Here is a 12,344-nt window from a genome sequence, read left to right on the forward strand (position 1 = left end):
CCTGTTGGAGGAAAGAGGGTGTGCTTGTCAACTAACCGCCCAGTCCCGGCCGCCTCGGAAAGATGCTGGGGTTGGGGGAGGCCCCGAATGAGGTCGGAACCGTGTGGGGCGGCTTTGGGGCAAAGGGGCGAGTTGCTGCGTCCTGTCGCCTGGGCGCCAGCCGGAGTGGAGGGCCTGCTGCAGACCCAGGGAAAGAGCCTGCGCGGGGATGCACTTGGGCGGTGGGGTGGGCGCGCAGCCCTGCTCCCACCTTAGGCCGCCTCAATCGTCCCGCCGCTCCGGTAACGTCTCTCTCTCATCCCTTCTCCTCCCGCTCCCACCCTCAAGCAGGGGACGGGTGTAGGGATTGGGGGCCGAAGTGGGTGCCTCGCAGGTGTAGAGCGTGGAGGCGTTCGGGCCGGAGGCTTAGCTCAGTGCGCAGCTGGGCAAGGTTTTGATTTGGCTCGGGCCCCGGATCCTAGCCAAACCCTGGTGGCCGGCCCGGCCCAGGTTGTACCCGGTGCCCAGCTCGCACCCGTGCTCAGAACCCTGGGACTGAAGTCTAGAAGCCTCGGATTGCAGATGTTTTGGGAAAGGAATTTAAAGAGCTGCCCCGTAAACGGAACGCTGAGGGCGCCTCCTACCTCCCTTTCTTTTGAGAAAGCCTCTTCCACTTTCTTGTCCTGAACTCGTGTTTGCCAAACCTGACAGAGGAAATACTGTTTCTGTATTTATTTTCCCCTGGGAGAGAATAAGAAAGGCAAATGCTCAGATTCCCAAGGAATGACATTCCCAGTAGTTTCTCTCTGAAATTGAGATTAAGGAAACTTTGAGGACGGGCTTTAGTTCCCTAAACTAGTCGTGTCTTTTGATTTTTCCCTTTGCTTTTGCTCATCTGGGTCACCTGGTTACAGGTGAGGGCGAAAGACCTAAATCCTAGATAGGCTTCATGTATAAAGGAAGGGTCTTTGCCAAGAGCATGGACGCTGGCTGGGGGACAAAGTTAAGTTAGCGAGCACCCTTTGGCTTCTTTCTGTGAACCCTCCCTGGAGCCTCTCTCACATTTCTAACTGGTTTTTTTTTTTTGTCTGAAATTCTGCTGAGATCACGTCAGTTTTGTGCCTGAATGACTGCGTCCTTATGTAGTCCAGAACACTTGAGGAAGGAACAGTCTCTCTCCTTATAAAATGGCAGTTTTCTGTTCCCTCCCCCATTCTGCCCTCTCCACGATTTGAGAGGGACCCTCACAGGGGATTCGGGACCTGAGTTGTCCCCCTGACCCGAAGTGTTGGCCCCTGGGGTCCCTTCCAGCTCAGGGTCTGCCACTCCTGAGTTGTGTTAGCTCCAGGCTGAAGGTCCAGGTTGCACGCTACTTTCTCAAATCAGCATACTATTCTTCCTAAATTAGGGCAAATTGGGGGATCTTCTACCCAAATGTCCAGTTATTGTCAGAAGGTTTTCACTTGGCCCTTGACCTAAGAAAGGCTTCTTTCTTATCTTTTCCTCTTGAGAGCTTAAAATCCTCCCACTCTGGAAGATCAGTTAGGGGCTTTTTGCCAGTTGAAGTAAACTTAGTTTCCAGTTCAGAGTATTTATGTTTTTGGTTAACACATGCATCTGCCTCATCATTTTACACTAAATCAGACACAGAGAGTGATAAGTGAATACATTTGAGAATTATCTGGATTGCAGAGACTGATCCAGCTCATCTTTTAGTGTTTGCTCTGGGGGAAAAAAAATCTCCATTTCAAGTCTCACTGGTGAATGCTTTCAATGTGTTTACTATACCTTTCAGCGGAGGAATTGGGGTTACCCCCCCCCCATGTAAAATTCCCCGTTCTCTTGAGACGCAGATGAGTTGTGCTTTGAACATTCACTGGATCAAAATGTTGGTCTGTGCAAAACAAAGCATGTTGGGCCCAATCTTCAACTCACCAGTACAACTCTACCTAGAATCTTAGTCTCCTCTTGCTTGTCAGACATTGAGGTCCCGCCCCTTTTTAAGGTAGATTGAATAACCATGTTTCCTGGGAAATCAGACCTAGCCGGACAATCAGCTCTAATGTGTCTTTTGGAGCAAAAATTAATGTAAGACCTGGTCTTATTTTATTATACTATAAGACCAGGTATAATATAATATAGTATAATATAATTAATATAATATAATACCGGTTCTTATATTAATGTTTGCTCCAAAAGACACATTAGGGCATATTTTGAGGGATATCTTATTTTTTCATGTTCAACAATCTACATTTATTGAAATACAGTCATGTCATCTTCTGGAACATTGTCATAACGTACAAAATGGGTCTGTCTGGCTGACTATCTTAACTGGGGCTTGTTTTTGGGGTAGATCTTATTTTTGGGGAAACATGGTAATAAGAATGGTGGAAATATCACCCAATATCTAATGCAGAAATATTGCCAGATTTTCTCCCTGTTCTTTTTAAGCCATTCTGCTGACAGCATGGCTTCTCAAGCAAAAACAAGGTTGGGGGTATGTTCCCAGAGAGATGGAGCTTTTATGAGAGTCGTCATTAAAAGTGATGTAGAGTTGCTATATCTTGTATGTGAATCTCTTTGGTGTTGTATAAGCAGTGCTGAGTTCTATGGGGTGCCTTGAAAAGGTTTCCATCCTGTTTACATATTTGTGATTCTCATACGGGCATCATGCATGACTGCGTGAGCCCATTGGCTGAACTCACCATGTGGTCAAGGATTCTGGTTCCTGCTGCTCTTCCAGCTGGTGAGTATGTCTAGGGCCAAAAGTGACTGACCTACTATCTGTGGATTGCACTTGGAATGTCCATGCCTAAGCTTCCTGAAATTGCCTCATCCTTGGACCAAACAGGCACACTTGAGAGAGTCGCTTTAATTTGGATCATGGTAATTGGTTGAAAGTGCAACTACTCTCCTGTGTTTTTGTTTCTGAGTCAGATCACCCGATTCCCAACAGAGGGCACTTAGTTTTAGGGTACTGCAAGGGAGAGGTGAGCTATGAAGAAGCAAGTCAAGGAAAAAAAACTTGAAAGCTTGTATAAGACTCCTGAGATCGAGTCTCAGAAGGTCTGTAAAAGAAAGTCTAATTAAAAGAGATGGGTTGATTGATAATATTCATTTTACCTTCAGAGGAATCATGTGTTTTTGTTATTTTTCTATGCCTTGGAGCTCGGGTTTTTCCCTGGGAAGTACTACCTAAGGCAGCGGTGCTTAACCTTAGCCACATCTGAGAATCATCAGGGGTGCTTTAAAAAACGTGAATGTGTAGGCCCCACCCAAGATAGTCTGAGTTAACTGGTCTGAGGGTGCAACTTAGTTAGGCATTGTAGTTTGTAAAGGTCTCCAGGTGATTCTAGCATGTAACCGAAGTTGAGAACCATTGAGAAAATAATTACATACACACCTTCCTCACCTGGAACAGCAAGTGGGGCGTGAAATGGATACCCTCTTTATACTCACATGACGTGCTTTCACTAAATCTTGCCATACCCACAAAAATTGAATGTAATTTACCTTAAGCTATTACAGGCTTTACAAGGCTGTGGGAACACTACGTTAAAACAATCTCAAACGTAATGCTTCAGAATCCTAAGCTCAGGGTTTGCTCATGATTGTACTTGACCTTGAGCCCTTCTGACTTTGAAGTTCTTTGTGTGGGAGCCATTGATGCTTTGGCAGTAAAATTGTCTGAAATATGGAGAGGTCACCTTTGGTGCTGAAAGGCCAGGCAGGGTGGGGGTATTCTGCTTTGGGCCCTTCCCCTCTTCTGAAGGGGTAGGCGCTCTGGGAACTGGGCTAGTTCCCAGCACAATTAAAGGGCGAGGAGAGGCCAATGAGCTTCAAAGCTAAGGAAGCTGTGCCAGTTTTCTTCCAAATCCCTGTAATGAAGGGGAGTGTTTCTCTAAAGACTTCTGTCATTCAGAGAAGGGAGACTTTCCCCAAGCCAAGGGAGGATGGCACGTCTGCCCAGAGCCCAGCCTGAGACATGGGAAAAACAGTCACAGTACAATGAAGAAAGCAATGGCTTGGGAACCAGGGCACCCACATATGCTCTTTCCTTGGGCCCGTCACTGAGCTCTCCGGGCCTCAGTTTCCCCATCTAGAAAACAACTGCCAGTATTTGTCCATTTGACTTTCCGAGCACTCTTCAAATCTAGTTGCTCTGTGGTCACTGAGGCATCTTTGGAGGGAGGAGGATGTCTTGAGGAAGAGAAGGAAATGAGGGAGGGAATGTGGATAGCCCAACAAAGGTCAGTTTAGAATTGTGATTCTTAAAAATAAAACCAATTTCCTGTTGAGAGCAGAGAGCAGCAAACTTAGTGGGAAAGAGAATGCCATCGGCCATGCTCGGAATTTGTTTCTCGAGGATTTCTGTATGAATGTGTCTCCAAAGATTATTAGTGAAGCCCAGAACCACTTTCTGAAACACAGGATTAGTCACCCCCATTTGAGAGACATGTCAACTGAGGCCTACAGAGATTAAGCAAGAACTCAAAGTCAGAAACGATATAATATCCCTGAGAATTGAGTTTCTAAAGGGTAGAATTCCTGTGCTAACAACAGCAGGGTTTATTTAGAAAGAAGCAATCAAAGCAATTTCAGACTCATTCCTTATCAGTGTCCCTTTAGCTAGGAAGGGACTTGCTGCTCAGTGAAACTCCTCAGTCTTCAGGATGTAGCCCCCATGCCACCTCTTCCATGAAGCCTCCCCTGCGTCCTCTATGTTCTCTTGTGTTTTTAGGTGCAGCTTGATCAATGCTTGTCACATCATAGGTACTCAACAAATATTTGTCGAATTAATGTCACATTGTCTTATATATACATATGTCTGTTTCCTGTGTGAGACTGAACTTCAAGACAGGGATCTGTCTCCTCCAAGTAATGCACTGCCAGGCACGTAGTAGGTGCTTTGGACATGGTTGTGGAATGAATGAATGAATGAATGAATGAATTCCAGGTAGGAGGAGCATGTATCCTTTTATGCTCTGGCCCTCAAGAGCAGACCTGGGTCACTAAGGGAAATGAAGCACAGGGTCAAAGCCAAATTCCAGAAGTGGAGATGGAAGCACGCAGTGGCCGCCCTGAGCTTTCCCACCTTGAGCCTTATTTCTGTCTGTTCCAGCACAGGGGTGTTGCTGTCTGGTGGTACAGAGAAGGATCCTGCAGGTTTCTGCTTGTGAGTATGAGCCTGCCTGTGCCCTCTGCAGCAGCTCACCTGGCCTCCAGGGCTCCCGAGGGCACAGACCTGGCTCTGCCCATGCTCTGGAAGGAAGGCTGAGGGAATTTGTGGAGCTGGGCGCCGGGCTGGGCACTCCGGGGCTCAGGGTTCTAATCTGGCCTTTGCCACTAACTCGCTGTGCGACCTTGGGCAAGTCAATTAATCTCTGGGCTTTGTTTCCTCGTCTGTACAAAGGAGGATAATGATTACTAACCTGCCCCACTGGCTGCTTGGTGGGATAACTTGTAAGAACTACTGGTATATACGTCAAGAAGGGGTAATGTTAAATTAATTCAGGGGAGCAGATGCCCGAAACCTCTGACGTGGTTCTGACCCCACCAGTTCCTGCCTTCTTGGGTGTGTGTGTGTACGGGGGTGGGGGAGACGGGGTCCTCACAGTTAACTTGGGCACTGGCTATGCCATCATGTGCATTTTGAAGCTATTGGGAGCTCTGAGTTGGGGATGCTCAGCCTGTCCCCAGGCAACCTAGCTTCTCAGAGAGCATCCACGGATTCCCCTGGATGCCGGCTGGAAAGGAGGTGGGCAAGCAAGTGCTCATTCTTAATTCTGATGTGTGGAGCCACCTCCTGGTACCGCATGACTTTTCTCTCTGATGTCTCCGTAAGTTTATCTAGGAAAGCCCCTTACGTTCTAACAAGAACTTCAAGCTCTTTACTAATTTTCTATCACTTGGCTCTCACCTTCTCCATAGTTAGTCTCAAAACAAACTAACCCCAAACCCCATTGAGAAGGAGGAGTAGGGAAAATGTATAGAAACAGTAGGAGCTGACGTTACCCTGGATGCATTGCATCAGACGGGCACAAAACCAGAAGAGATGAGAGTACCTACATGTCACATCTTTCTCTGTGGGTGTTAAAATTTTAGTGACAAGTGGGGAGGGGTGTCGACACCCACAGAAGCTCTGCTCTTTTCTAAACAGACCGTGGAGTTCTGCTCTCACTTCCTTGAGCCTCTCCCAGGGACTTCAAAGGAACTGCAGGCCTAGTGGAGTCTGAACAGGGGCTCACATCCAACAGACTGCAAACTGGCGGCCTCCGCTGGTGGTTAAACCCGGAAAGGAGAGCTAGCTGTTAGCTCAGCAGGAGCAACCTGCTGCTCGCCAGGAGGAATCTCCGCAGTAGCTTTTCCAAGGAGGGTGGTCGACCATCCTGGTTTGCCAGGGCGTAACCTGCTTTTCCCACCGGAAGTCTGGCATCCCAGGGAACCCCTTAGTCCTGGGCACACAGAGGTGGTAGGTCACCCTATTCCCAGGCCTCAGCTTTATTAAAAGGCCCTAAATCAAGAATTTGGTTTCTCCGTAGCTGTTAGTCTCTTTGACAAGAAAGCAAAAGTCCAAGACTTAGAGACTACCAGTTGCTAACTAACTACGAGTGGTACACAGCAGTGTTAAGTGGAAGAAGCCAGACTCAGAAGCCTACGCACTGCACAAGTCCATTTATGTGACTTTCTGGAAAAGGCCAAACTATAGAGAAATGTAACAGGTCAGTAGTTTCCGGGGCTAGGGTTACAGGAAGGCTTTGACCACAAAGGGGCACAAGGGAAATTTTTAGAATAATAGAAATCTTTAGTTTTTGAATCTTTATGGTGGTAGTGGTCACACAGCCTTGAATATTTCTGAAAATGCAGAACTATGTGGTTAACAAGGCTTAGCAGTTTGTGATGCTGTGGTGAAGACCCCATCCTGCGCACAGGTGGCCATCACAGGTTGCTAATAGAATCTGAGCTCCTGGTGTGGTCATACCTGCAGTGGTCTGGAGTTGCAGCAGAAAACGGTGAAGCATTTTGGTATAAAACAAAAGGACTGACTACTTGACAGTGTCTTAAGTGCAAGAGACTTTTCCATTAGGCACACACAGCATGATGGCGTAAGCTCTCCCTCTACTTAGAGAAAAGGACACACAGTTCTAAAACCTGGCAGCAAAGAGCCCAGGAGGGTCATGGCACATATTGAAGCCTCAGTTCCAGTTCCCACCCTGGGAACATGAGACCCACACATGGATCTAATGTATTGACTTTGGCAGTCTTTCTGCAAATCTTTTTTTTTTTTTTTTCCACCAATAAAGTTATTGAATTGGAATTGAGTACCCAAGTCTGCACCATAATTTTTCCTGGCTGACTTTTTATTGTTGGCAGTCCTGCCTGTCGATGCTAGCTAGAATTGGTTTTGATTTTGACAGGGGAAAACTCATGATTTAGCAAAATACTGCCCTGAGTCCCAGTGGTGTAAGGGATCAGAGCTCCTGTTTCTAGGTCGGGGAAACCCTCGTGTCGCCAGGGCAGAGCCACCGGCCCTTGCTGCACCAAGCCAGGTGACCGGATGTGGAATCCCATGAGAATGAAGGGGCATCACGCTGCTGTTCCTAGTACAATCTGAAGATCTTGGTGGCTCCCATTTTTTATTTTTTTTAAATCAAAAATCATGTCGAATGGGCTTGTTCTTCAGCTGAGCTTTGCCTGGCGCTATGACCCGGAATGCTGGATCTGCCTTCCCATCTTTCTTAAGTACAGCTGTTACAAGGATGTAGAACTTCCACCCAGAGGACCCTATGGGCCCATATCACTTTCAGCCGTGCATTGCACGTGTGCAACTCTTCTTAACTGCAAATATGTCCAAGCCACTAGTCACCGTCAAAGGCAGGTCTGTTCCACCTGTTCTAGGGGGGTATTCAGGAAGAATTGCAGAATAGTAATAGCTGGTGCAACCCTTAGTTCTAATTGTCTCGACTTTGTTGCCGGACGTTGGGGAGGGGAAGGGAGACAATATTTTTTTGTGCATATTTGACGGGAACCTTCCCTGAGGCATGGTCAGGCCTGGCTTGTGGATGGTCCATCTAGGAAGAGTCGAGTTTGGGGCAGCACAAAGGTCCACTTCTAGTTTGAGTGCCAGCCAGGATGGCAGGGCCTCAGAGGAGAAGCTGGGAGTGCATGGGTGGGGTAATTCCAGGTACTTCCTTACCTGGACTGCAAACTGCTGGCACCATCTCCCCAGGGCCAGCCTGGCACACTGGCATCCTTTTGGGTTCTGGGGACTGTCAGCCTTCCTGTTAGACCAACAAGTGGGAATCCTGCCATTTCCTTCCATCCTCCACTCCCCTTTTTTCTCCCCCAGTTTTTACACAACAGGATTTATTCATGTTAACTGTATTCAACTCCCCAGATGGGGGATTAAAAAAAAATGTGTTGAATGGAGTTTATTGTTTAGCAATTTCACTGACTTCTTTTATTTACTACCCACAGTCCTAGAACATATTGAGCTGATTCACTAAAATTCAAATATGGTTGTTTTGGAAGGAACTCTGCTAGGGTGCTGGGACTTACTGGGTGGTGAGTTGGCTTAGGGCATCTCATCTTCATTTTTATGGTCTTGGGTCTCTTGGGAGCAGATATTTTCAGTTACAACTGCCTTATAAGCTTGAGAGGGTCACCACCTTACTGCCCTTTGCATTGTCAGGCCTTTGGGGGCATCCCCTTCCAGTACATTCTTTGAAGAAATACAGATGGACACCACCATTTGGTACTACAGTTAACAAAGACCTCTGTGGCTTCTGCTTGGCAGTTTCCTGCACAAGTGGAAGGGAATAAAGAGTGGTGATGTGGCAGATCTTGGGCAGAAGCAGCAAGGATGAGCCCCGCACGAACTTCTCGAATGTCTGATGCAGTGTGGCTGGTCTCGGACAGGCATGGAAGGGTTGGATTACGTGTGTTTTAACATATTTCAGACTCGCTGTAATTGCGGCTGAGGGTCGGGATGTGTATGGGTCCAGTGTGGTTGTCTGGAAGGCTGCAACACAGTTGCATTGTGACAGCTCCAGGTGTCTGGGGCCCGTGGGGAATCTCCTGAGAAAGCCGCTGCAGATACTTCAGCCGGGAGAGGCTCCCGTCTCACTGGAGACAGTGGAAGCCTGTCTCTGGTTCAAGTCGGTAGTGTCCCAGATGCCCTGGAAGTTAGCCTGTGGCAAGGCAGGTCAGGTTGATGACAAGACTATCACACATGAGTGTGTGTGGACTTCGGTGCACACAGGCTAACACCTGGTTCTGAACGTGCAGTGTTCTCTCGCTCGCTCTCTACCTGCTCTTGCATTCACTTATTCTCCCCTCTTGACTTTCTCCCACTTTCTCACTCTTTTTTTCTGCCAATTCTGGTCAGGTCTCTTGGGGCATGAGTCTAGAAAAGGGCTTTTCCCTGACAACAGGAGGCCAGAAAGACCCAGAAAGGAATAGCCTCCCTTGGCCCCCAGTTCCCTGGTCACCCCAGGCTCTCATTTCTAGTAGCTGTGGCTGGAATCCCAGGTTTCCCAAGAGGAACTAATGACCTCAGCGTCAGGGTGGGGTTGTGGTCAGCCAGACCAGGAGCATCTCCCTCCCTCCTGGAAGAGGAGGCCTGAGTGAAAATCTGTTTGGGGTGGTCCCTGCTGCTTTGTCAGGCCCTAGAAAGTGTTGCCGCACGTGGTCTGCAAAGAAGGCCACCTTCCCCAGCCCCTATGGCGCGAGCCATTTGCTACCCTGGGACCTTGCCAGCCTTCCCAGCTGCCCTAGTACAGGGTGGTGTCACAGGGACTAGGATTCTCAGGACAGAGTTCTTATCCTCTCTCTGTGGGTCCTTAAACAGCCCTGTGACCTGCTAACCTCCAAGGGGTGGAAGAAACAGTCTTGGCCTGTGTTGGGCTCCTCCCCCTGCCATCCCAAGCTCCCTGGAAATGAGCATTGGGGAGGGCCTGGCATCTACACAGGGGGAGCATGAGAACATCACCATAGTTTGGATGAAAGTTCCAAACATGAAGGCTGAACATTGACTAAAATAATTTTTCCCATTGACCTCCTGGCCTCTCAGTGGGCAGGCGTCCATCTCCCACCCATTTGATGTTGGTTTGGTGCGTGTAACTGTAAACAGTTCAGGCTGCGAGCAAATCTCTGAGAGTTATGGGATCCAGGTGTCGCTCCCAGCTCTTGCCACGCACTGTTTCCCTCGAGAGTGGGAAAGGCCGTTTGTTCTCAGAGGGTGAAGTTAGTCTGTTGCTCTTGAGATCAAATCCTTCTGAAGCATGACTCCCTCTCACCCCGCCCTCCCCAGCCCCACTCAGGACTGAAGGAGACTCTGGGGGCTCTAATTCATTAGTAAATCTCTTAGCATGGGGGTGGGGAGGTTTGCTTCTCCGACTGTGATGTAAGGGCCCCAGGGCTCTCAGGTATGCAGGGGGCCCTGGGGTGCTGAGGTTGAGAGTAAGAGCAAACCAGCAGCCTGCCTTCCCTGTGAGAACGTGCGGCCCCATACTCAGGGCAAGAGTGTGGGCCCAGATCCGTTTCAGCCTCGCTTCTGGAGTACAGCTGGACTCCTGACTCAGGCATGGCAGCTGGCAGGCGGGAGCCTCTTGTTCTCAGCAGGAGGCCTCTAGGGTGTGTAGGTGGCTCTGGGAACTGAATGACCTACCTTTCCCTAGCAGTAGAATTGGGAGTTGTCGCAGGGGTTGTGTTGGAAAATGCATTTGGTAGGTTGGAGAGATGTGGGGGGCACCAATCTTGGGGTTCTGACTTCCTTCCCTCCTTGCATCCTTGCAGCCCTAACCATACCTAGCTGATGGGGCCTCAGTGAACGGGAAAAGCTAATACTGTGTTTCCCCGAAAATAAGACCTAGTCGGACCATCAGCTCTAATGCATCGTTTGGAGCAAAAATTAATATAAGACCCGGTATTATAGTATACTAATATTTTATATTGTATTTGTTATATTTATTCTATATGTTACGTTACGTTACGTTATGTTATGTTATTAGACCCGGTCTTACATTATAGTAAAATAAGACCAGTTCTTCTATTAATTTTTGCTCCAAAAGACACATTAGAGCTGATTGTCTGGCTAGGTCTTATTCTCAGGGAAACACGGTAAGTGCATTCACTTCACCGATACAAGGTATGTTTGGGACAGTGTGTGTGTGTGTGTTTGTTTGTGTGTAGAGGAGATATCAGGGAACAATCAGCCCCAGTTTCTTGAAATTTCCTAAAGCAATTTACCTAGTGCCCTCAAAGGATAAGACTCCTGTCCTACAGCAGGATTTATTATCTCCCCTGGGGAGGCTAAGGCAGCTTGCAGGAGAGAGAGTGAAAGTGCCTTGATACCTACCGTGATCTGTTGTGATGGAGCGATTTCCAGATTCCTAGCTTATCTGTCAGCCTCACTCAGCCCTGACACCTTGACCCCCTGAAGTCTAACTCCCCATGGAACCTTGCACAGCCCCCGTCTATGCCTTCTTATCTTCCTACTCGACTGCCTTTTTTTCTGTACATACAGATTTCTCCTCTGGCTGGAAAATATAAGGGCAGTCAATAGCTCGGAGCAAAATATTTTCTACGAATGGCTTTTCTTTTTCCCTTTACAAAATTACCATTATTGAATGTGAAAATGGTTTAGATTCCGGAGGAAACAGCTGGCTGGCAGAGATCCTGCTGGGGTCTTGGGTATGATTCTGCTGTTATTAATGACTTTATGTGGTACACTTCCACCCCAAGCACGCTTGGCAGTTGGGAAGTTTTGTGTCTGAGGACTTTCATCAAGGCGGCAGCAGCAGCAGGAGCAGCTCCCAGCGGCGGCCAGGGAGGGAAGTCATTTCATTCAGGACAGTCCAGACCTGTCCAATGAATGTTTCTCATCTGCCTCGGTAACGTAGCTTGGGTGCTCACAAACCCTTTTCTTTCTAGAATATTCTATGGTGTTTCTCTGAAGACTTCAATACATTGCTACTATCACTCAGGTGAGCCCGGCTTTCTTAAGGCCCCTGCACCAGGCCTTCTTCCTCGAGTCCATTCGGTGTCGAGGGCAGCTCGCCAGTGGCTATGGGGAGAGCGAGGAAACATACTCTCGCTTTGTACTGCACTGGAGAAAAATCTGAGCTCTTTCTGTCTGTGGCCCATTCCTATTTGTCCAGTCTCTGTGGCCATTCCTCACTTTGCCGTGCTGGATTCCTTGTGGTTTCCCAAACTGGGCTTTTGCATATGCTATTCCGTTGCCTGGCATGGACTCCCCTCAGGGCTGCCTGCAAGCTTCTCTGTCAAGGCTCACTCAGCCATGACGCCTTGACCCCTTGAAGCCTTTAACCCTTCACTGTCCCTTGCACAACCCTCCATGG

At 48.2% G+C, this 12,344-nt stretch overlaps 1 protein-coding gene across 7 annotated transcripts in view; it reads left to right on the forward strand.

The window, feature by feature from the left end:
- Nucleotides 1-12,344, forward strand: part of AFAP1L2 (actin filament associated protein 1 like 2) — a 102,628-nt gene that overhangs the window by 10,397 nt on the left and 79,887 nt on the right. For 2 of the 7 annotated variants that reach the window (XM_074338996.2, XM_074338998.2), the window contains exon 2: nucleotides 5,105-5,158. The exons of the other annotated variants lie outside the window; for them this stretch is intronic. In XM_074338996.2, coding sequence (XP_074195097.2) covers nucleotides 5,105-5,158 — 54 coding nt within the window. The remainder of the gene's footprint in view (nucleotides 1-5,104; nucleotides 5,159-12,344) is intronic. 7 annotated transcript variants of the gene reach the window in all.

Source organism: Rhinolophus sinicus, chromosome 15 (genome assembly GCF_057876585.1).
Source record: "Rhinolophus sinicus isolate RSI-liver-muscle chromosome 15, RSI-T2T, whole genome shotgun sequence".
Classification (NCBI taxonomy): domain Eukaryota; kingdom Metazoa; phylum Chordata; class Mammalia; order Chiroptera; family Rhinolophidae; genus Rhinolophus; species Rhinolophus sinicus.